General features: G+C 54.9%; 1 protein-coding gene across 5 annotated transcripts in view; it reads right to left on the reverse strand.

Annotated features, from left to right (window-relative positions):
- Positions 1–4,149: 4,149 nt before the first annotated feature.
- MGLL (monoglyceride lipase) overlaps positions 4,150–21,090 on the reverse strand; it is a 114,545-nt gene continuing 97,604 nt past the window's right edge. For all 5 annotated transcript variants that reach the window (XM_077857592.1, XM_077857590.1, XM_077857593.1 and 2 more), the window contains 2 exons: positions 10,243–10,458; positions 4,150–7,071 (listed from right to left, as the gene is read on the reverse strand). In XM_077857592.1, the coding sequence (XP_077713718.1) occupies positions 6,943–7,071; positions 10,243–10,458 (345 nt within the window). In that variant the 3' untranslated portion in view covers positions 4,150–6,942. The remainder of the gene's footprint in view (positions 7,072–10,242; positions 10,459–21,090) is intronic.

The raw sequence follows: 21,090 nt of genomic DNA on the forward strand, positions 1-21,090 counted from the left end.
CCTGGGAGCCTGAAGAGCCTCGGAACGAGACCCAGGGAGGTCATCATGGCCAGAGCCCAAGCCACCCCGGGACCAGAGTTCCTACCCCAGCTCTGCCTTTTCCTCCCTGGTCACAGCTCCATGCCTTGGTTTACCCAGCTATAAATTGGGGTGACTCTGATAGTGCCTCCCTTTTGGCTTGGGGCATTAAAAGTGAGCTCCTGCTACTTGTGAAGGGCCCTGCACTGGCCTGGGTGGGGGCAGGGGGCGCAGTAAGCTGGTATTTGTGAAATGCTGGGCTCCACCCAAGGTGTGGAGGGAGGGGCAAGGAAGGTGAGGAAGGTGAGGAGGGCGAGGCAGGGGCTGACTTGCAACTTTGCAAGGTCACTGCTTGCCCTGGGCACCCAGACTTCCTGGGTGGGGCCAGGCTGGTGGCCTAAGAGCCACACACACTAACTCCACGGGAGGCAAGGTATATATAGTAAGAGGTTTAAACATTAAAAAAGGGTTTTTAAAAAAATTATGATGCTTTTTCTTTTTTTAAGATAGATACTGGGACAACAGTGAACTCTATAGAAACCCATCTCTCTCTCTCTCTTTTTTTTTTTACAGCTGTTATTTGAAATCGTGCTTGTTTTAGAATAGATTGTAAGTAAAAACCTAAGTGAGGCGGTTTAAGAGCGAGTCCTCTGGAAGTGGTACCTTAGCAGGTCACCGAGAGAGTGGCAGTGAGGTGCACCTGCTAGGGAGGCAGTGGATCTGGAGAGTCACCACCCCCAGGACCATGGTCCCCTCAGCCCCACGGCTGCAGGGGCATTCGCCAACTACACCACACCTTCCTCATTTTCTCAGCTACTTGTGGCCTAAGGTGGGGAAAGGCCTTCTGTCTGAAGGTGTTCAGGGCAGTGTTGCAAACAGGAAACAACAGGAAGGGCACCCGTGAGCCCAGTGGGGAAGGAAATGATGGTAAGCTTCCTGTGGTCGGGGGGCTGCTCGGGCAGCCTCAGTACATGCAGGGGGAAGCTGGGGGCTGTTCAGCCTGCCTTGAGGTGCCCCCCGCAAGCCCGGGCTTAGAAACACGGCATGCTTCCAGAGCAAGAGTTGAGGGTTTCATCTGATTTCTGTGTCGTTTTCATAGTGTGGCTGTATTGCATTTAGAATCAAAAAGGACATCTGTCCTCAAGTAACAACTTTAATTCATTCCTGCTGAATGGAAAAATAGGTCCATGAATTCTATTGAGAAACACATGCATTCTATCCCAGCTCAAGTTATTTGCACATTTTTCACAGACAAAATAAGCACCACATGGCTTTGTACTAAGAGGTAAGGAAGGGACGGCTTGTCAAGGCCCCAGGGAGAGAGGGAGCCATGGCGGTAGGGGCAGGGGCCGGGTCAGTTAGGTGCTGTGTACAGAGTTGTGCTGGAGCTGGGAGAAACATCAGGATCCCTGAGCCTGTCTTTATTTAAAAGGCTGCTATTTGGTTCATCATGCTTTTTTTTTTTTTTCCATTACTTTTAATTTAAATCACATAAAAGTATGGTCTTGTTCGTTAAGATTCCTGGTGCCCCATTTACATTGTGTCCAAGACAAGTGCCTTACTTGCTTCCCCCTGGTCCTGGTCCTGACCCAAACAGTCATTACACAAGGCAGGTCTGTAATAAAAATAGAAAATACTTTTTCACCCATCCTATAAAATCTTCCCCACTTGCAAAAAATAAAAATTAAAAGAGAGTGAAAGCTTTGCATATGTTCTTTCGTTCACCTAGAGAACCGCATACGCCTTAATGTCCCATTCATGGCAGTGGACCGAGGAGCCCCGCTGGGGACCAGGCTGCCATTGGGCACTGGCATCATACGGGCAGGTGTGCTCTTGCCAGGCCTAGGGGCAGCCTTAATCCCTGAGTGAACATTTTGAAGGCATAACGATTTCTGACTTGGGCAAAGTCTGAAGGGCAGGCCTCAGAAGAAAGGACTTCTGGGGCCCTCAGGCTTCTGGGAGCTTCTACCTTGGAGCCGGGAAGCCACCCTCAGGCAACAGCAGGCCCTACTGGTGGTTTAAGATCTGAGCATTGCATTGGCGCTCTGTCCCCGGGGCTGTGTCGCCCACCTTCCTTCTCTGGGAGGGAGTGGGGTCTCCTGCAGCACAGTCTCAGACACTGGGCTGGAGCTCACACTCTGCACTGGCTTTGAGCCAATCACTCCATCCCTCAGAGCCTGTTTCCTGAGCAGTCTGAACGAGCAATACTACCAACCACCCAAAAGCTCAAGTAGAAATTCCATGGGGGCGCCCACGAGGAAGCCTCCACTAGGAGAGGCAGCTCAACCAGGGTCAGTTTCAGAGTGAATTTTCATTCTTCCCTGGAGGATCTAAGAGGAACAGTGTGGGGCATACTCTGTAAGCTTTTCTGATCTGCAGCATTTTGGAGATATGCATGTGTTCCTCATGTTCCCTCTGGATCCCTTGGGCCTCGAGGGTCACCAGACCTTGTTGATGTTACCTCTTCAGTAGCCACCAATCAGGGCTCTGGCTCACCTCCAGCTCATTCTCACCCCCTGTTGGCATCTCCCAGGCAGATACTGACCCTGGCACTCCCATCCTTGAAAGGCTCCAGCACATGCACTTGGTCCTCAGATACCCTCCTACCCTGAGCCTGTCCTGTTTTGTGGGCACCTGGCCCGCCTCCCAGCCTCCCATGCATTTAGCTGTGGCCATGCCATCCGGTTCTAGATGTGATCTGACACACTAAGGGCAGTCTCTGGTTTATTCCTTGAAAGATAGGTGCCTGCCCCTTTCCTTTCTTCCCCTCCTGTAGGCTGGAAGGAGGGCACAGTGGCAGGAGCTGGAGCAGCCTTTTTTGGGCCATGTCCTTGAGACTTCCCCTACAGTGAGAGGAGAGGGAAGGAGGGAGGAGAAAGAGGCCAGGCTACCCCTTCCTGCTAGCTTCCATTTTGGTCATGGCTGTGTCCTCTACCTGAGGTCACAACCTGACAAGTGGGCCCCCTCCTGCAGGGGCAGCACTCTGTGTTGTACCGACAGCCCCTCCAGTCAAGGCTGTGGGCTCTTTGTGGCTGGTCCTGACACTACACCCACCCAGTGGACCCCTGCACTACACTACCTTCAGTTGAGTGCTGCTATTGATGCCAACCTGAGGTCCTTCCACCCTCAAGTCCTGCCCTGAGCCCTCTTGCCTTGCAGGATCTGTGCACCCCACTCCTGCTCATCTTTCCGCTCTCCCAGAGGGGTGCTTCTGGGCTGGTCACTATGCTTTCATCGCTCCTCCCTCTGCCCCACAACTGTTAGGCACTGGAGTGGCAGGTTTGTGTCCCTCTGCCCTCATTTTGGAGGGCAGTCCCAGGGACTGCATCCTGCCCAGTGTAGCAAGCCTTCCGTCCCTCAGCCCCTCCCTCCCTCATTGGACAAGTTTGGAGACCACGGGCCTAATGTAAGCACACACCCTCCTGCAGCTCAGTTCTGGTGGAGGGACAGAGCTACTGAACAGTCAAGCAGAAGTCAGATCATGTCAGATGGTAATAATGTGCCAGGGATATGGAAGGTGGGGAAGGAGCCAGGGTGCCTGTGCTGGTTCTTGACTGGGCGGTTAGGAAAGGCCTCTGAGGTGTCCAGCAGGGAGGCTGGCGAGTGGGGGCCAGTGGACACAGCAGGAGGAGGATGAAGGCAGGGAGGCCACTGGCTAGGCGGGTTGTGAGTGAGAAGGGCTACCTCTGACTCACTTAACACCCCCTCCAGGGGCTGTGTGGGCAGGGCTGCCAGGGCACCCCCTGAGGAGGGTGCTGTCGCCATCTGGTGGGAGGGAAGGCAACAGCAGTGGGGCCAGAGGGAAGCGTCATGTAGCCCTACCCTGGAGGCGGGGCTGACTGTGGGACACAGGAGGGGAAGAGGATGTGCAGAGCCCTGGCTCAGCAGCAGGAGAGCTGAGATGGGCAGAGGATGGAGCCGCCTGGGCTGGGCATTAGCCCGGGAGTCTAGGGCTGGGGGACTAGGGTGGCCAAGTCCGTGGGAACGGAGGAGGGAAAATAAGGTCCCCGGGGAACCATGGCTTGGATCAGATGACTGGCTCAGCACAGACAACAGTAAGGTCCCACAAGAGGGTCTGCTGTTCTCTGTACAGGGAGCGTTGTAGTCTCAGGCAGACAGACGACACCACCATGCAGAAAACATCTGTTTTATTCGGATTAGCTGTGGCATACATGGTTCCTTTGATAGTTCTGAACCCATCACGAGTCCCCGTAATGGTACATATGTAGGGATGCGGCTGAGCTGCAGAGACAATAACTGGCAAACTGCTTAGAAAATCATGGTGACCCCAAAGGGTTTATGTTAGTGATTGGTGAAAGAAAAGGTAGTGTGGGACCTTGCCCCGGGTGCAGAGCAGAGCTGGTGGGTTTTCCTGGCATCCTTTGGGGCTCTCACTGGGTGCCCGTGGCCATCCGCCCCCCTCCCTGAGAGGAGCTGTACTCCCCTTCCCACCGCAGGTGGCATCAAGGCCTAGGAAGACCATCGGGCGTGAACCTCATTTCCCTACGGACCAGCACGGCCTCCGAGTTCCAGGGGAAGGGGCTGCGTCTGCCTCCCCACAGGTCCGTTCCCCGGGCAGGGCTCGGGTCAGCCGCATCTCCTGGTGCCTGAAGGCCGGGCCACGACCTTGTCGTGGTGAAGCATAGCTTGGAAGCTCTGAGCGTCAGCATGGAGCATGAACTCAGCTGGAGGCTTGTACGGCTCCCCGGGACGGGCGGGCCCGCGGCCGCGCTGTGGCCCCTCGTGGGACTCCGGACACAGCTGGTGTCTGGCCCCCACACCTTCCTGCTCCCACTCAGCAGGTGGCACAGCAACGTCCCGCCCCTCCTGCATTAGGAGACAGTCCTGCCTCCAAATAGTTCTTTTTAACACAGCAATTTTTTGACCCTTAACCAGACCTGTAGATGGGACTGAATTCGTCTCTGTCAGAGCTTTCATAGAAATAAATTCATGCATCCGAATGATTCCTGGTCAAACCACGTGCCTGCTATTTAATTTGGGAAGTGGCCGAGCCGGCAGGTGCTTCTGGAGCGGTGGCAGGGGCAGGAGGCACGGCGATTGCAGGGTCCGGGCCAGCACAGCCCTGGGCGAGAATTCCAGATCTGGCTTCAGGGGCGTCTTGAGGTCTGGGGCCTTTCTGGGTGGCATTTCTGCTTTCCCTCGGCTGAGGAGCAGAAACATTCACACGGAGGCCCGTTTGAACAGGCAGGGGCTGACCTCCTCTCTCAGGGTGTTTTTTACATTTTTCTCCTCCAAGGAGGAGCCAGAGAAGTCAGATGGGGCCATGAGGGCCTCTCCCTGTGGGGCCGTGGGCCCCGACCCCCACTAGAGGGCCAGGAGAGCACAAATCTCGGCCCCCAGGCCGGCATGACTTTCCACTGGGGGCCAGGGTCCGACCACCGGAGAAGGACCAGCTCTGGGCTATACTGTGCTGTGGCGAGGGCCCCTGGAAGGAGAGCCAGAGGGCCTCCCGTCTCTGGGGACCCAGAGCAAGCCCCAGAACAACAGGGTGCGGTGAAGCCCCCACTCCCAGCCTCCAAGGTCACAGAGGGCCTGGCAAGGGAGCGGCCGCCTCACCGGAGCCTGGAGGCCCCCGACTGCACCCTGTGGGCTGAGCAGGTGCCCCCTAGCAGTTCCACCCCCACCCGGGGTCCTGTCTGCCCCCAAGGAGCCTCGTGAGGTAACAACAGTCCCGTGTGGAAGTGGAAGTCCTCCCACAGTGGGCTGTGAGCCCCATTTATTGCTGGTGCCAAGGGCGGGCAGGCTGGGGTTGGCACCTGACAATGGCAGGTCAGGCGCTGCCGGGCCCTCTGCTGGCAAAGGTTGGCCCCTGCCAGCCTCGCGGCCCATTCTGCTGTGGTCTCTGGGGCCTGCAGCCCTGGGCTGGGCCACTGGGCCGGGACTCTCCTCTTTTGCCACCAGAGGTAGCTGTGCCCCCAGCACAGAGGCTTCCAGGGTGGCCATGGGCCCAGGCAGGCCAGGACAAGGACGGGCCTGTCACCGCCCACTGTGGGGGCCCCGGGGCCCTGCTTACAGGGGCTGCACCCTAGCGCCTTGACACAGGGCCCTGCGGCTGGCCCGTCCCCGTCCTGGGCGGGGGCATCGGGCTGCAGTGCCTTCAAGCCTCCGTTGGTCCCACCCACCCACCCAAATAATCTCTGCTTTAGAATATACATTATATATTAGACACTTCACCTTCAACACAACTGCCCTCTCATAGTGTTGGGTAAAAGTAATCTCGCCAGGAAAGGCAGCCTCTGAACACGTAAAGCACTCGGTGGGCAGCGGCAGGCGGCCCGGCAGGTTGGAGGGGTTGCCTGCCTGTACTCCTTCTGGGCCAAGCCTCATCCTGTCCCGCAGTCCAGCTCCAGGCCAACGAGGAGCTGATGTGGGTCATGGGTGGCTCCTCGGGCCGAGGGGGTCCCAGGCAGTTCCTGGGCATCGGAGGGCACATGGGTGTGCCCAGGGGGGCTGCCACCTGCCACCTAGTCCCACGGCAAAAGGCCACGGAGCGGGGCCAGGCGGGGAGGTCCTGGAGTGGGGGCCGGAGCGGAGGGCATCAGGGAGGCTCCTCCAGTTATTGCAGTCGGGTGTCTGAGGCACACCAGGAATTGCTGGGAGCCTCGTGGGGGCCAGGAAAGGCAGGGCAGAGGCTTGCTCGGCTTGAAGGACGTCTGAGCACATTCCCTCCCTGGGACACTGCCTGGGACCCTGCTGTTTTTGCATAAAGTGTCCACCCCTTAACGTAGATCCAGGAGCAGACAGGATGTCTTCTTTTTTTTTTTTTTTTAAGTACATTGTGCTAGGGATTCCTCCAATTTGTGATGTCCTCCCCCCTCCCCCTGGCGAGCCACAGGTGAGAAGCCCACCTCTGCCTCCTCTGCCCACTTCCCCGACCGTGGGCCGGCCACGCAGCCGCTGTGCTCAGGGTGGGGACCCCGTTCCCGCCGCCGCCCCTATCCTTTGGGAGACCCACATGTTTATTTCGCGGAAAACGGAGTTGGTCACTTCAGGAAGCTCTTTGTGGAGGACGTGGTAGGCACCTTCATAAATCTGCAATCAGGAGAGACAGGGAGTCAGGGCCACGGGAGGTGACAGGTGCAGGTGGGGAGGCCCAGGCAGCACAGCCAGTGCTCCGGGCCTGCCACCTCCCCATCAGGCCTGAAGGCTCCCTTCTTTACGTTGTCGTTGCCTTTGGATCAGATGATGATTCAGATAAATTTAAATGTCCCAACATGTTCTAGCACTCCCTTTCTTAAATCAACTCACACCCTCCCTTGACTGTCTTTCTCTCTCCAGCGATGGCCACGTCTGTGCCGTTCTCTGTCTACACATCCCCGCCTTCCATCTGGTGCTAGCTTATTCCAACCTGACTTTCACTCCCCCAACCCTCAGCGAGTGTCCTTGGCACAGACTCCAATGACCCTCATGGCACAATAACTGGGAAACACCTTGCTTTCATATGATTTGACTTCTCAGCTTCATTCAAAAGTTGACCAGAGTTCACCTTCTAGAAACACTCTCCTCTTGTGGTTTGCACGGCTCTTTACCCTCCTCCTCTTCTCCGTGCCTCTCTAGCAGCCCCTTCTCAGTCTATGGGGGCGCCAATGACCTTTGTAGGCTGGTGTGGCCCACAGGCCTGGCTGTGGCCCTCCTCCCTCCCTGGAGTAACCTCGTTCGGTCTCGTGGTTTTAAAACCACCCACGTGCTGGTGACTCAGGAATTTATATCTCCAGCCAGACCTCTCTCTGAACTCTAGATGTGTATATCTGCCGGCCTATTTGCCATTTCCAGTGGGACTACTAATAGGCACCACCAAATTTCCTTATTTTTAATACTGTGGTAAAAAATATTAGCCTAAAAGTGGCCATCTTAATCATTTTTAAGTGCACAGTTCAGTAGTGTTAAGTATGTTCACATGGTTGTGCAATAGATCTCTAAAACTTTTTCATCTTGCAAAACTGAAACTCTGGCCCGGTTAAATCCCCTCTCGTCATTCCCTGCAGCCCTGGGCAACCACCATTCTACTTTCTATTTCTATGGTTTGGATATTTCATACAAGATAGAATCATACAGTACTTTTTCTTTTGCAATTGGCTTATATCATGGAGCATAATGTCCCCAGGGATGCATGTTGTGCATGAGTCAAAATTCCATTCACTTTTAAAGCTGAATACTCTTCGCATCGTTGGTCCAGACCACACTTGATTTATCCACTCATCCATTGATGGATACCTGGGCTGCTTCAACCTGTTGGCTGCTCTGAATAATTCCTCTATGAATGTTGACTGTGCGAGGATCTTTTAGAGATTCTTCTTTTCTTTTTTCTTTTCTTTTTTTTCTTTTCTTTTCTTCTTTTCTTTTCTTCTTTCTTTCTTTCTTTCTTTCTTTCTTTCTTTCTTTCTTCCTCTCTCCTTCCTTCCTTCCTTCCTTCCTCCCTTCTACCCCCCTTTTTTTGAGAGAGAGAGAGCGAGAGAACATGGGGGAGAGGCAGAAGGAAAAGGAAAGAGAATCTCAAGCAGGCTTCATGCTCAATGCAGAGCCTGATTCAGGGCTTAATCTCACGTCCCTGGGATCACGATCTGATCTGAAATCAAGAGTCAGATTCTTAACCGACTGAGCCACCCAGGCGCCCCGGTCTTTTTCCGAATTCTAAAGGGACTCAAAATGGAATTCTCAACGTTCCCCAGATCTCTCTCCCAGTATCACCCATCTCAGAGTAGCGGGTCTCGTCTCGTCACTGGTGAGGCCCAGCCCCGGGGCTCACCCTGGTCACTCTGTCACCGTCCCTCCCAGCCGCCTCTGCCCTCCACTTTTGTCTCCACATGGCAGCTGCCAGGGCGCCTGGAGAGCTGAAATCAGCACATGCCACTCTCCAGCTGCAGACGCTTCAGTGGCTCCTCAGGGAACCGAAACAAGTCCTGACTCTCCAGGGACACAGGCCACCAGTCCCTCGCTTGGCTCACACCTCCCCCTGTTGGCTACTTGCACACACTGCGATCTCACCAATCTGGGGTCTTTGTGCTCTTTCGCCCTCAGTCTGGAATGTTCTTCTGCGGTCTCCCCTGGGCACCCCATCTAAAGTAAGGGCTTCGCCCTCCCTCTGGTGACCCAGCCCACCCCTTCATCGGTGGTGAAGGAATAACCAGGGGGGTCTCCTGGTGCTGCCAGGGTTTTCATGCCCTCTGGCACGAACACGAGCCAGCTCTCCTTTCCCTTTTCTCCTTCTTTCTCTTCAGCCCCGAGTCCACACCTGGTGGCTGGTGTGAGTTAGGGTCTGTACTTTGTAACGGTGTGAGGGGAGCCTGTGACGGCTGGCCAGGGTGTGAGCATCTTTGTCAGCAAGGTGCAGGGTGGAGAGGACCAGGGGCTTGCTCGGGGGGGCCTGAGCTGGGATCCTGACAGCACAGCTCAGGAGGCGTGGGACTTGTGTGACTTGCCTGCTCTCATACCTGAGCAGGATCCGGCCGGGGTGCAGGGCCCCCACAGGTGGCTGCCTGGGCTGTGGTGGCCCAGTCAAAGACAGATCTGTTCGGGAATGCACCTTGGGGTTGCGTCCACCCAGCTGGCCACAGAGAGCCACCTTTGGGATGAGCTGTCGCTTGACGGGCGCACAGGAGATGCTCCTCCGGCCAGGGCTCTTCCCAGCTCCATCAAGCAAAGGAAATGGGCACGAAATGCAGGTCAACCCCACAACTCCACCTGCCACCTCGGAAGGCGCTCTGAGTCAGTACGTTGCAGTCTGTTGTATCCGACATGCCATACGGCTAGGCCACGGGCATTGTACCCTTTATGGGACATGCTCTGGAAGATTCCTGCGCAGATCCAATCCCACCAAGGCCTGTGCACCTGTGCGCTCAGTGTCCCGGGGTGGCTGCTGGGCTGGAGCTATTGCTGCTGGTGCAGAAGGCTGACAGGTAGGGAGGCGGGCAGAAAACGTGCCCTTGGCCCTCATGCCCAAGCTGACCTCTGCTGCTCAGTGCTCGGGGTGGGTACTCTCCCGGACCTGACAGCTTCTCAGCCTTCTCTCCTCCTTCCTCTCAAGCTCGTTCGTGAGATCAGTCAGCTAGTGGCTCGGGGGCTCCCTTAGAATGAGCAGATGCCTGAGATTCCTGCTGCTTAGTCCCCTGGCGGGGGTGGGGTGGGGTGCGGGAGGCCCAGGGGTGCCACTGCCCCGCCCACCTCGGCCTTGGGAAGCCCCAGTGGGGGTGGGCGGCTGCTTACCTTGAGTGTCTTGTCCTGGCTCTTGGCGGACTCCATGAGCAAGTAGGCCCCTTTGCTGTCACAAAGGCGGTCGGCGGAGCCCTGGAGCAGCAGGAAGGGCAAGGTCAGCTTGGGGAGGGCCCGCTCCACTCTAGTGACAGCGTTGAGCAGCTGGATGCCAAAGCACACCTTCAGGCCTGCCCGGCAGATGAGGGGGTCCGAATTATAGAGGTCCACCTGCAGGAGAAGAGAGAGAGATCCATCAATTCATGGCCGGGGGTAGGGGTTGGAGGCTCCAGGTCCAGAGGCTCAGACCTATTCCCTGGGAGTCTTTGGGGCCTGAACAGTTGACTCCATTCAGGTCAGCTGGGTCTGGGGTGTGGGTGCTGAGGGCTGGCAGTGTGGCCGGCCCTTCCAGAACCTGGACCTGCACTACTTCCGGTGTCTCTTCTTCCAGGCTCTGTGGCAGTCCATATCCATACGTGTGTCCATGGGCAGCTCCAAAGCATGAATTTGTAATTTAAAAGATGTAAGCAGCGTGTTGCTTGCTTTGATGATTTCACTCAGGAATAGCTCTGAAGATGTTCTGGTGTAATTTGTGTGGATTTTGTTTTCTCTAAGTCTGCCTTCCTTGACTTAGAGTCTGCCTGGCTGGAGTGGCTGAGGAGCCCACCTGAGTTCCTGGGGTAATGGCCCTGCTGGAAGGCCTGGGGCTGGTGTGAGGGGTCCTGAGGGCACATGGCAGGGCACTGCCCCATGAACCTCAGAAGTGGCAGGGCTCAGGCAGGTCTGGGCTGCAGTTTGCCTGCCGTCCTGGCAAGGGGCCTGTTGCCATCTCTGCACCCTCAGCTACGTCTGTCCCTTTGTCAGATGTGCCCAAGGGTGGGTCTTCCCTCCTAACCATCTGCCCACTGCACCAGAGCCCGACACTGTCCTTGTTCATTGCTCGTAAGTCCACCCAGATTAGTTTCTGGCTTGACTCTTCCTGCTGCTGGGGCTCACTGTGGCCTGAGATGGGGCATCTGCCCCACAGAATCTGGGTAACAAGCTTCTATAACTCTCGGAGCCCCATATGGGCAGGGGTGAGACCACAACGCCCCTTCACTCACTTTCCTCATCCTTGCCAATGAGTCTTTAGCTACTTGGAGAAGAAGTGCCCTGTGGTGTTAGGACTGGGTGAGGGAGCGTAAAAGCCATGGGGACAGGGCGTACAGGAACAGCTGCCTTGTGAGGCCACCAGAGCATCTGCTATGTTCTCACTCTGATTCTCCAAGTGCGGAGGCTACATCTCCCCTCCTGCTGGACTACCCCCTATAGGGCCTCAGCCAGAATCCTGGACCCATGCCAAGAGGGGATAGGCTGTCCTGGGTCACCCCTGCTGTCCCCGGATTCCTCCCATGCTGGGGATGGAGCACAGCAAACCAGACCATTTGCGAAAAGCCACACGAGAGAGATTAGCCACTTCCTGCAGCTGAGCTGGCACGACTCCTACAGGGCCAGGCCATCTGCTTGGGGGCTGAGATGAGACTGGCGAGGATAGTCCATGGGTAGCACGCGGCCACTGCAGGGGATGATCGGGGTCTGTAACCTGTCTGGGGAGGGGCCGACAGGGCTCACGAGAAAGCCCCGGGCTGAAAGTCTGTCGTAAACTGATGCTACCGGGAATGATGGCAAGTGCAGCCGAGCAGGGGCCTGGGTGTCACATGCAGGATCTCATTCGGCAAAATGAAATAAGGACAGCTAACATTTATTTCTGAGCTCTCCTGTATGTTTGCACTAAGTGCTCGGCCCATTTAACCTTCACAGCCGTCACAAGCACGCCGCATGAGGAGGAATGGCTCTCGCGGTCCCTACTGTGCAGACGAGGAACCTGTCATCCGTTCCCCACTTCTCGTTCTCCCCTAGAAAACCCTGGATATATTTAGTCTGGAACACTACCACCAGGACAAAGGACTACATTTCCCAGCCTCCTTTGCGGCCGAGCGGTCATGTGACCCAATCCTGGCCAATAGGAGGCGAGCAGCCGCGCCCCGCGCGCTCTCTGGCCAGGGCTTGGCCTCCGCGGTGGCCCGTTTCCCTCCTCCCGCCGGCAGGGGTGGGGAGAGAGGTGAGGCCGCACACACCAGGGGCGCCCCCGGAGACGGTGAGCAAGGAGGTGGGTGCGTGGGCCCTGAGAAGTCCGCTGCGCGCAGGCCCAGCCTGTCTCCTGCAAGCGTGTGGCCGCGACCTCGATGCCTGCTGGGCCGCCCGGCCCTCGCCCCGCTGGCCCGGGCCATGCCGGCCTGTGAGGGCCTGGCGGAGGCCGCTCCTGGGTTCAGTTGCTCGGACGGCCCCCGGGGCTTCCTGCCGCCCCTTCCTGCTCGCTTTTTCCACGTCTTGGTCACGTAGGCCCTGTTTACACAATGGCCTATTATGGGCCTGGAGAAGGGCCTAGCAGATGGGTCGGGGAAAGGGCAGGCCCTGGCGCGAGCCCTGGCCAGGGTGGAGGGTGGGGGCCAGGAGGGAAGAGAGGAGGGCCGCGCCATGCGGGAGCACTGGGGCTCGGAGGGCCCAACCCTCCCTCCCTGCAAGGAAGTGCTGGCCCAGTCGTGGCAGATTTTGTTTTTGAGAGATTGAGATCTAAATCTGCCCCAGGTCCCCCTTTCAGGGTAGCAGGGTGTCCAGGCCCCCCAGGAAGAGATAGGGCTCTCCCTGCGCGGCCAGGTCCAAGCCCAGAGCACTGGTCAGCGGAGCCAGCGCATTCAAAACTAGCACCGAAGAGTCAGTCCTGCGGAGGACTTCTTGTATGAGTCCATCTCCATGACATTCTTGAAATGACAAAACGAGGCAACAGATTAGTGGTCGTCAGGGCTCGGGAGGGTGAGGTGGGGGGACGTGGATGTGGCTACAAAGGGCTACAGGAGGGATATTGTGGTCACGGGATGTTCTGTTCTGGGGCTGACTGCCTCAATGTCAGTATCCTGGTTGTGCCCCATCCTGTGGCCTTGCAGGATGTCACCACCGGCGGGTGCCCAGGGCCAGAACATGGGCCCTGGGGATCCCTCTGTATTATTTTTCACCAGCACATATGAACCATGACTATCTCCAAATAAAAAGCTTCATTAAAAACACATACCAAAGAGCCAGTCTTTGGTACTACCTCTCACAGCCAGCTCCCCTCCATTTTCTGGACCACAGCTGGTCCTGCCAGCTGAGGACATTGCGGGGACCTATCAACCAGAGGCTGTGGATCTGAGTCCAAGTGACTGAATTCTTGCTCCAGATGACTGACTCCTGGGGGCACCTCCACTTACTGAGACGTGAAGTCTTTCATCTTGGGGTAGTCGAGCAAACAGTATAAAGAAGGTCAGAGGAGTGAGACCACCCAGCCCTGACACCTCTTAGCCAAGTGATCTGGACAAGGCTCCTTGCTCTTAGACTCAGTCTGCCAATCTGTGAATGGGGGGATAGTGGAGGTGCCTGGGGAGATTCAGTGAAATGATAAAGCCACAGTGCCTAGCCCAGGGTCTGGTCCACAGTGGTGATAATGACTGTGAAGTCTGACACTGGGAAGCAAGGGGAGGAAAGCCACTCTTTCTTGGAAGCAGAGTGAGGCCTGCCCAAGAGACCCCAACCTACATGACCATGGGTGAGGCCCTCCTCCTTCCTGGGCCTCAGTTCCCGTAGAAGGGACCTCCAAGATTCTACTTGGGTTATAGGTCTCCTAAGCGGTGAGTATTTTCCTGGTCTCCTGAGTGTGTTTAGTGATCCTCTCATACCTCCCTGTTTTTCGGGGCTCTGAGGGCTGTTGTCAATTGAAGTTGACAGCCAGGGATGTGCCAACTGGGACTTCTGACTTCTGCACGTGGTCTCTCTGTAGGAAGAAACTTTGCCCTAAAGCACAGTAAATATAGCTGCAATCCACAGCTGGGAGCTTTCTTAAGCTTTCGGTTGAGCAAAATCTAGGCCCTACCCCTACAGTCAAATCTCTTGACCTATTTTTAGAAAATCTGTTCTGTGATGGAAAGCAAAATTACATTTTTAATTAGAGTAATATGCTAAGCCCTTAACTCTGTAGGGCTATATTAAGTGCTTTGCTTGTAGTTGTTCACTGAACCTTCTCAGGAACCCTACATAGGGACTAGGATTATTATCTCTGTTCTATACGTGAGGAGCCTGAAGCTCAGAGGGGTAGTAACTCACCCAAAGTTACACAGCAAGTGTGGGACAGAGCCAGGGGAAGCACATGGGCAGTCGGGCTGCACATTAGCATTCCTAACTGCTCACCAGGCTATGCTACCTGTCTAGAGGGAGAGAAAGGAAAGGCAGGTCCTGTGGACTCAGATGGCCAGAAGCTGTGGAGCCGGCCCTCCCAGAAAAGAAAGGGGTGAGTCCCTGGTGAAGACCAGAAACACCTGGGCCTGACAGATAATGAGGTGACCTGGGGGGATCCCAGGGGTTGCCTTCCTTCACAGACTGCCAAAGGGGTTGGGGGCCACCCTCTGGGTACAGACACACATGCCCTCCCACCTGACCCTGTCCCCTACTTCTCAGAGAAATGTGGTCCAACAGGCCTCATGTTCTGCGATTTCCCCTCAGGTTCCTATAGATGTGTCTACAGCTGGGATTTTTTGATGCTCCTCCCATCAAATCCCTCCCTTTTCCTCTATGCTTTAGAGCCCAGCCATCCTGGGCTTCCCACCTCCCTCCTCCATTGTTTAGGTCTCTGTTAGTCCATCCATTTTCTTCCCAGGAAAAAGCAGATCACCTTGTCTAGTGTGCTGGAGAGAGAGCAGCAACTCTATCCAAGGGATGTCTGTGAAACCCTTGGGAAGCCTAAAGTGAACTGGCAGGTCTTTGCAGAGACAATCTGTTCATTTTCCACCCCTGCCCTGAAGGGCAAGGGGGGGACAATTTATAGTGCAGAGTTGGATCACGGAAGATCCTGTCCTACGTGCATTGGTTTCCATCTCCTGTCCCAAATGCTTTTCCAGCCTGATGCTCTTCGTCTGGTTGATGTCTACTCAGCTTCCAGGCCTCAGGTCAGACTTCACCCCTTCAGGGAGGGCTCCCAGGCTCCCAGACTCTCAGGCTAGCAGCTCTCCGCCAGCTGCACACATGCTGCCGTGTGTGGCCAGGTGTTTGCACGCCTTGCGCAGCACTCAGGTGGCGGCCTCCACCGGGAGGCCCGGAGGGAAAGGTCCCTCCCTCGCCTCATCTCACAAAGAACGGGCTGTTCACGAGAGAGGGGCCCCATCCCTCCACAGAAGGTCAGCTCTCTGGAGCTGCTTGCTCTTGCTTTCCCTGTGGCTCGTAGGGCTGTGTTCTCATGAATGCCAGGCTTATGGAATATCCTAAACACAAGTAAGAATCGACCACAGAAACTGGCGGGAATGCAGAACACACTGAACGCTGAAGACGGCCTTCTTGCCTGGGGCTCCCAGCGCAAGCTCCCCTGTCCATGTGTCCTCTCCTGTTGGGACTCAGCTGGCTTGCAGCACCCTCAGAACCCACCCCAGAGTGCCCCACTTCCTGCGGCAGTAGGGCCAAGTCCAACAAACTCCCGCAGGGGCCTGTGAGGCCACAAGCCATGGGCTCCAGCCACTGCCCCGTGGCCCTCCTCAACACGTCGTCATCCCCACCCCGCCGCCTCACTCCCTCTAGGCCTAGTGTATACCTGTCTCCTCGGCCTGGCCGCCTGCAGAGCTTCTCCTCTCTTTCCACGCTCAGCTCAGCTGCCCCTTCTTCCGGGAAGCCTTCCTCCCCTGGGACACCAGGAGCCACTGCAGCTCCTGTCTTTCCTTCACGTGCCCATCTTCTGTACCTATAGGCCAGGGCTGTCCCGGACATTCCCGGTTTCCAGAATCCCGCTTCCTATGTCCTTCCTCCCGTCTGCTGGAGAAGCCCTGTTCCCTCTTCAGGGCCAGTTCAAGTGTTTCCTCCCATTGACAGGTGCCTAGACACTGTTGGGGAAACGGGTGCTTCTGTCCCCAAGGCTCCTGTATCTTTAATGGAAGATGTAATAATGACAGCTCCCATCCCCGTGGTGTCTACACTGTACCAGGCTGCAGCCTGGCCCCGCAAGGGGTCTGGGGACCAGTGACACTGAGTGTGGTTCTCAAGGTCATGCTGTGGCACAAAGAAAGAGACAGTTGGAAAGACGGGCCGTGCTCTCCCCACTGGGCCCACTGCCTGCTTTTTTGTCCTCTACCAGAACCACCTTTCTGTCCCTGTGACTGGGACCCCGGAGGACAGGGTGGCTAGGCAGGTATTCCCAGCCTCTGGCTCAGGGCTTGGCCCGAAGCAGGGGCTCCATGCAAGTCTATTGATGTGCCACTTGCAGGATGGCACAAGGGAGACGGGTCTTGCCTAACTCGGCACAAAGTCTCCCCAACGTAGTTGGCTAGAGGCAAGCCCTGTGTACCAGGAGGCCCAAGGCTATGACTACCGGAACAGGAGCCCGACCTTGGTGGTTGAAATTCTGGAGCTAGACAAGAACCACCAGAAACAAGGACGCTGCGGTTCCATTCTGGATATAAAAAGGATGAATCAGGATTAGCCTATATATATGAGTTACCACTTAATCAAGAACATGTGAATTACTGAACATTACTTCCCAAGAATGACTTTTTCTATTAAAGCTCAAACTCCTGGATGTTCTGGTCTCTGCACACACCCCCACCCTTTTTAAAGATTTTATTTATTCATTTGACAAAGAGACAGAGCACAAGTAGGAACAGAGCAAGTGGGAGAAGCAGGCCCCCTGTTGAGCAAGGAACCCGACATGGGTCTTGATCCCAGGACCCTGAGATCATGAGCTGAGCCAAAGGCAGCCACTTAACCCACTGAGCCACCCAGGCGCCCCTGGTCTCTGCCTTTCTAAGCCATGAGCTCTGGCGGGTCATGACCCTAGGCGTGTGGGTGCAGGCGGTTTACACAAATCTCTGGGGCTTCATTCTGGAGGGCAGGGGGATCTTCACAACCAAAAGTGATGCAGACAGGCAGCCCTGCCCGCTCTTCTGGGGTGGAGCTCCCGGAATTGTGACGCCAAACCCAACTCCTGAGTGGTCACCTAAAGAAGGGGAAAAGCAGCCCCCACATTCTTTGCCCAGTCCCACTGGCCATAGCCACCTTCTCATAGGCCCCGGGGACTGAATAAATAGTAAGAGGAACAAGAAAGAATTACAGGAATCTTCCAAGGCCACCTCCATCATTGCTGCTCATGTTATCACAAGTCTTAACATCAAAAGTTGGCGGCAACTAAGGAAATCAGAATATGGACCAGACAGAGAACGAGGTAGGGAATTACTGTCACTTTTCCAGAGTGTGATAATGGCATGGGATTATGTGTGAACATGTTCCTTCCTCTTGGGCAACACACACTGAACTATGCAGGAGTTGAGGATTCTGGTGTTTGAAATTTCACTTTCAAAAGGTTTAGCCAAAAAAATGCATCTACTTCATGACATTGAATTGGGCAATGATTCCTTGAATATGACACCAGAAGTACAGGCTATATAAGCAGAAAGTGGGTAAATTGGATTACATCAGAACGAAAACCTCTTGTGCATCAAAGAACATGATCAACATAGTACAAAGCAAGCCACAGAGTGGGAGAAAATACTTTTAAATCATATACTGATCTAGAACATATAAAGAGCTCCTACAACCCAACAACAATAAGAAAATGCAGAAAGTCTGATTAAAACATTTTTTAAAAAGGGATAAAGAGACACTTCTCCAGGAAGATACATAAATAGCTGAAAAATACATGAAAAGATGCTCAGCATCATTTGTCATTAGGGAAATATAAATCCCTTTTGGGCATAAACCCAGAAGTATCAAAAGCAGGGTCTTGAAGAGATACTTGCACATGCATGTTCACAGCAGCATTATTCACAAGAGCCAAGAGGGGGAAGCCACCTAGGTGCCCATCAATGGATGAATGGGTTAACAAAGTGTGGTCTGCCCATACGATGGAATATCCTCCAGGCTTATAAAGGAAGTTCTGACACATGCCACCACATGGATGAGCCTTGAGGACATGGTGCTGAGTGAAATGAGCCAGTCACAAAAGGACAACTACTATATGATCACACTCATATGACGTCCCTAGAATCATCCAATTCACAGAGACAGAAAGTATGATGGTGGGTGCCAGTGGCTGCAGAGGGCCGGGAGCAGAGAGTTATTATTTACTCAGGACAGAGTTTCAGTTTGGGAAGATGAGAAAGTTCTGGAGATGGTGGTGGATATGGCTGAACCACATTGTGAGTGTACTTCATGCCCCTGAACTAAACGTTTAAAGATGGTTAAGACGCTAAATTTTATGTTCTGTGTATACAACCACAATCGATTTTAAAAGGTTTAAAATATAGTGAAAGGGAATATAATAAGGGAAGGGAGAAGAAATGTGTGGGAAATATCAGAAAGGGAGACAGAACATGAAGACTCCTGACTCTGGGAAACGAACTAGGGGTGGTGGAAGGGGAGGAGGGCGGGGGGTGGGGGTGAGTGGGTGACGGGCACTGAGGGGGACACTTGACGGGATGAGCACTGGGTGTTATTCTGTATGTTGGTAAATTGAACACCAATAAAAAATTAATTTATTAAAAAAAATAAACATCCCTTACCAACAAAAAAAAATAAAAGGTTTAAAATATATATCCATATTGATATTTTCATACTTCAGCACAGATTTTAAATGCCTGCAGAATATTTTCAATTGGTGAATCCCAGGGAAGAGTATATGGGAGTGCATTGCACCACCACGTTGACTTTTCTGTAGGTTTGAAATTTTCCATAAATAAAATTGGAGGAGAACGCTCCTTTCCCCACAATACCAGTTTCCAGGTTCTTTATTTGGTTTCCCTTTGCCAGTAGGAGCCAAACATCCCTTGGGGATGCTTGGGGCAGGAAGACCCCCGTGGGCAGAGTCCCCCGCTCGGGGCTGGTGTCTCGCTGGGCCACTTATGCCAAGCCTTGGCAAGTCAGCCGCATCCACTCCTCATATAAATGGAGGTCCAAATCTTAGCTCCCGCCCAGGTCTTTGAGAGACAGGTGGCACCCCCACGCGGACCCAGCCGAGCGTGTGGCTTCTCTCCTCCTGGACTATGTGTGGGTACTTGGGAGGGAAGCTGCAGGGTAGGGAGGGCACCCTGTGGTCTTGGGTCTGGCTGGCTCTACAGTCTCTCTGTAGAGTCACTGACTTTTCCGCTGCCATGAGAGCCACTGCCTTCAGGAACCTGCCTCTGGTGTGCTCAGAGCTGCCTCTCCCATCGGTGGCAGTGGCAGGAGTAGAGCAGGGAGCAGGAAACATGCGGTGGGGGGAGGGGCGCAGCAAGGGGCAGGTGGCGGACCCCTGGCGTGCAGGGCACAGGCCCCAAGCAAACCCATTCGCGTGCTGCCCGCTGGCCACTCCCATATGGAGACAGACATACCAAAAGACGTTCTAATGGCCCGTGGTTTTTTTTTTAAGGCGTCAGTAAATTATCAGCTGCTTCAAATAGGCATGTCATCTGCAGGGAATGTAAGCTAGAAATGATGGAGAGTCGCAAAATAAAATCAGCTAACCAAATCGGGCACACTGGAAAGCTAATAACCGGTTCTCAGAGGGGATTTCTGTGGGAGGCTGTGTCCTGAGGACAGAGTGGGAGGCTGGGGCCTATCTTTAGCTGTGGTTACAATTAGTCAAAAGCCTCAGTGATGGCCGAGCTTTCCAAGGCCTGGCAGGAGCCTTCCCAGGGCCTCGGGCAGATGTAGCCTCCCTGCAGCAGAGAGAGGGGGCAGGGTGGGAGACATGCAGGCAAGAGGGGCAAGGGAGTCCCACCCTCAACACTGGGCACCTCTGAAATGTTAGGCAAGGGTCTGGAGCGGCGCCCCCGCCTAGAGGAACAGAAGGAAGCGAGCTGGCCACTGCTCACAGCTCTCCGGGTGCCTGGATCTCACCATATGGCCGGCCGGCAGGAGCGCGAGCTAGCCGGGATGCGCCCAGGGGCCGGCCAGCGTATTTATAGAAAACAGAGACTTGGTTCAATAAGACCAATCGCCTCAGTTGTATATACAGCGGATGCCCCTCGTAGACGGTCTGACCGGAATCAGCCACATCTTCCTCGCCGTCTCCACCCTGTTCAGAGGCTGGATGGGGCTCAGAGAAAGCAGTGCATTCTGTTTTTGGAATCAGGCGGTTGTCAGTGGTTTGAGATCCTCAGCCATCTCCTCTCTTTACCTCTTGCCCCAGTGTCCTTGGCCGGAGAACTATTTAGAACATTCAAGGCTTCTCAGAGTGGGAGGGATTCATCACATTGTGAAAACCCCACTGTTGAGGGAGGAATGGTGAATATGTCAGCACTCCGATGTTCTGGCCAAGGATGCTAAATGTGTAGACACACATAAAAAATGCCCGAATGGCAACTTCTTTGTTCTCAGGATTTTAGTGCCAAGGGCACTTGACTCAGAGCAGAGAGATCTGGGCACAAATCCTTACTTGGTAGCTGTGTGTCCTTGGGTAAGTGACTCGCCCTCTCTGGGCCTGCGCTTCCAGAGATGCAAATACTGGTGGTAAGACCGACTGCGGGAGCTGGCGGAGCAGAAGCCTAGGGCGTGGGGCTCGGAAGAAGGGTCTGACCACCATGCACTGGCCGGTGTCGGCCAACGTAAGGCATTAGGGCCTGTATTCCTGGGTGCTCCGCACAGGCCGGGAGGACGTGCCTCTGTGGGCCGGCGGCGGTGAGGCGGTGCCGCTCAGCGGAGGGTCCTGCTAACAGGCCGGTGGGCGGTGAGAACACTTGCCACAGCAAGGCCCAAACACACATTGCACATGGGGCTTTTGACATTCCAACGACAGAGCCAGCCTGCTTCCCCAGAGACACACTTCAGATCTTCCAAGAG

This window comes from Canis aureus, chromosome 19 (genome assembly GCF_053574225.1).
Source record: "Canis aureus isolate CA01 chromosome 19, VMU_Caureus_v.1.0, whole genome shotgun sequence".
NCBI lineage: Eukaryota > Metazoa > Chordata > Mammalia > Carnivora > Canidae > Canis > Canis aureus.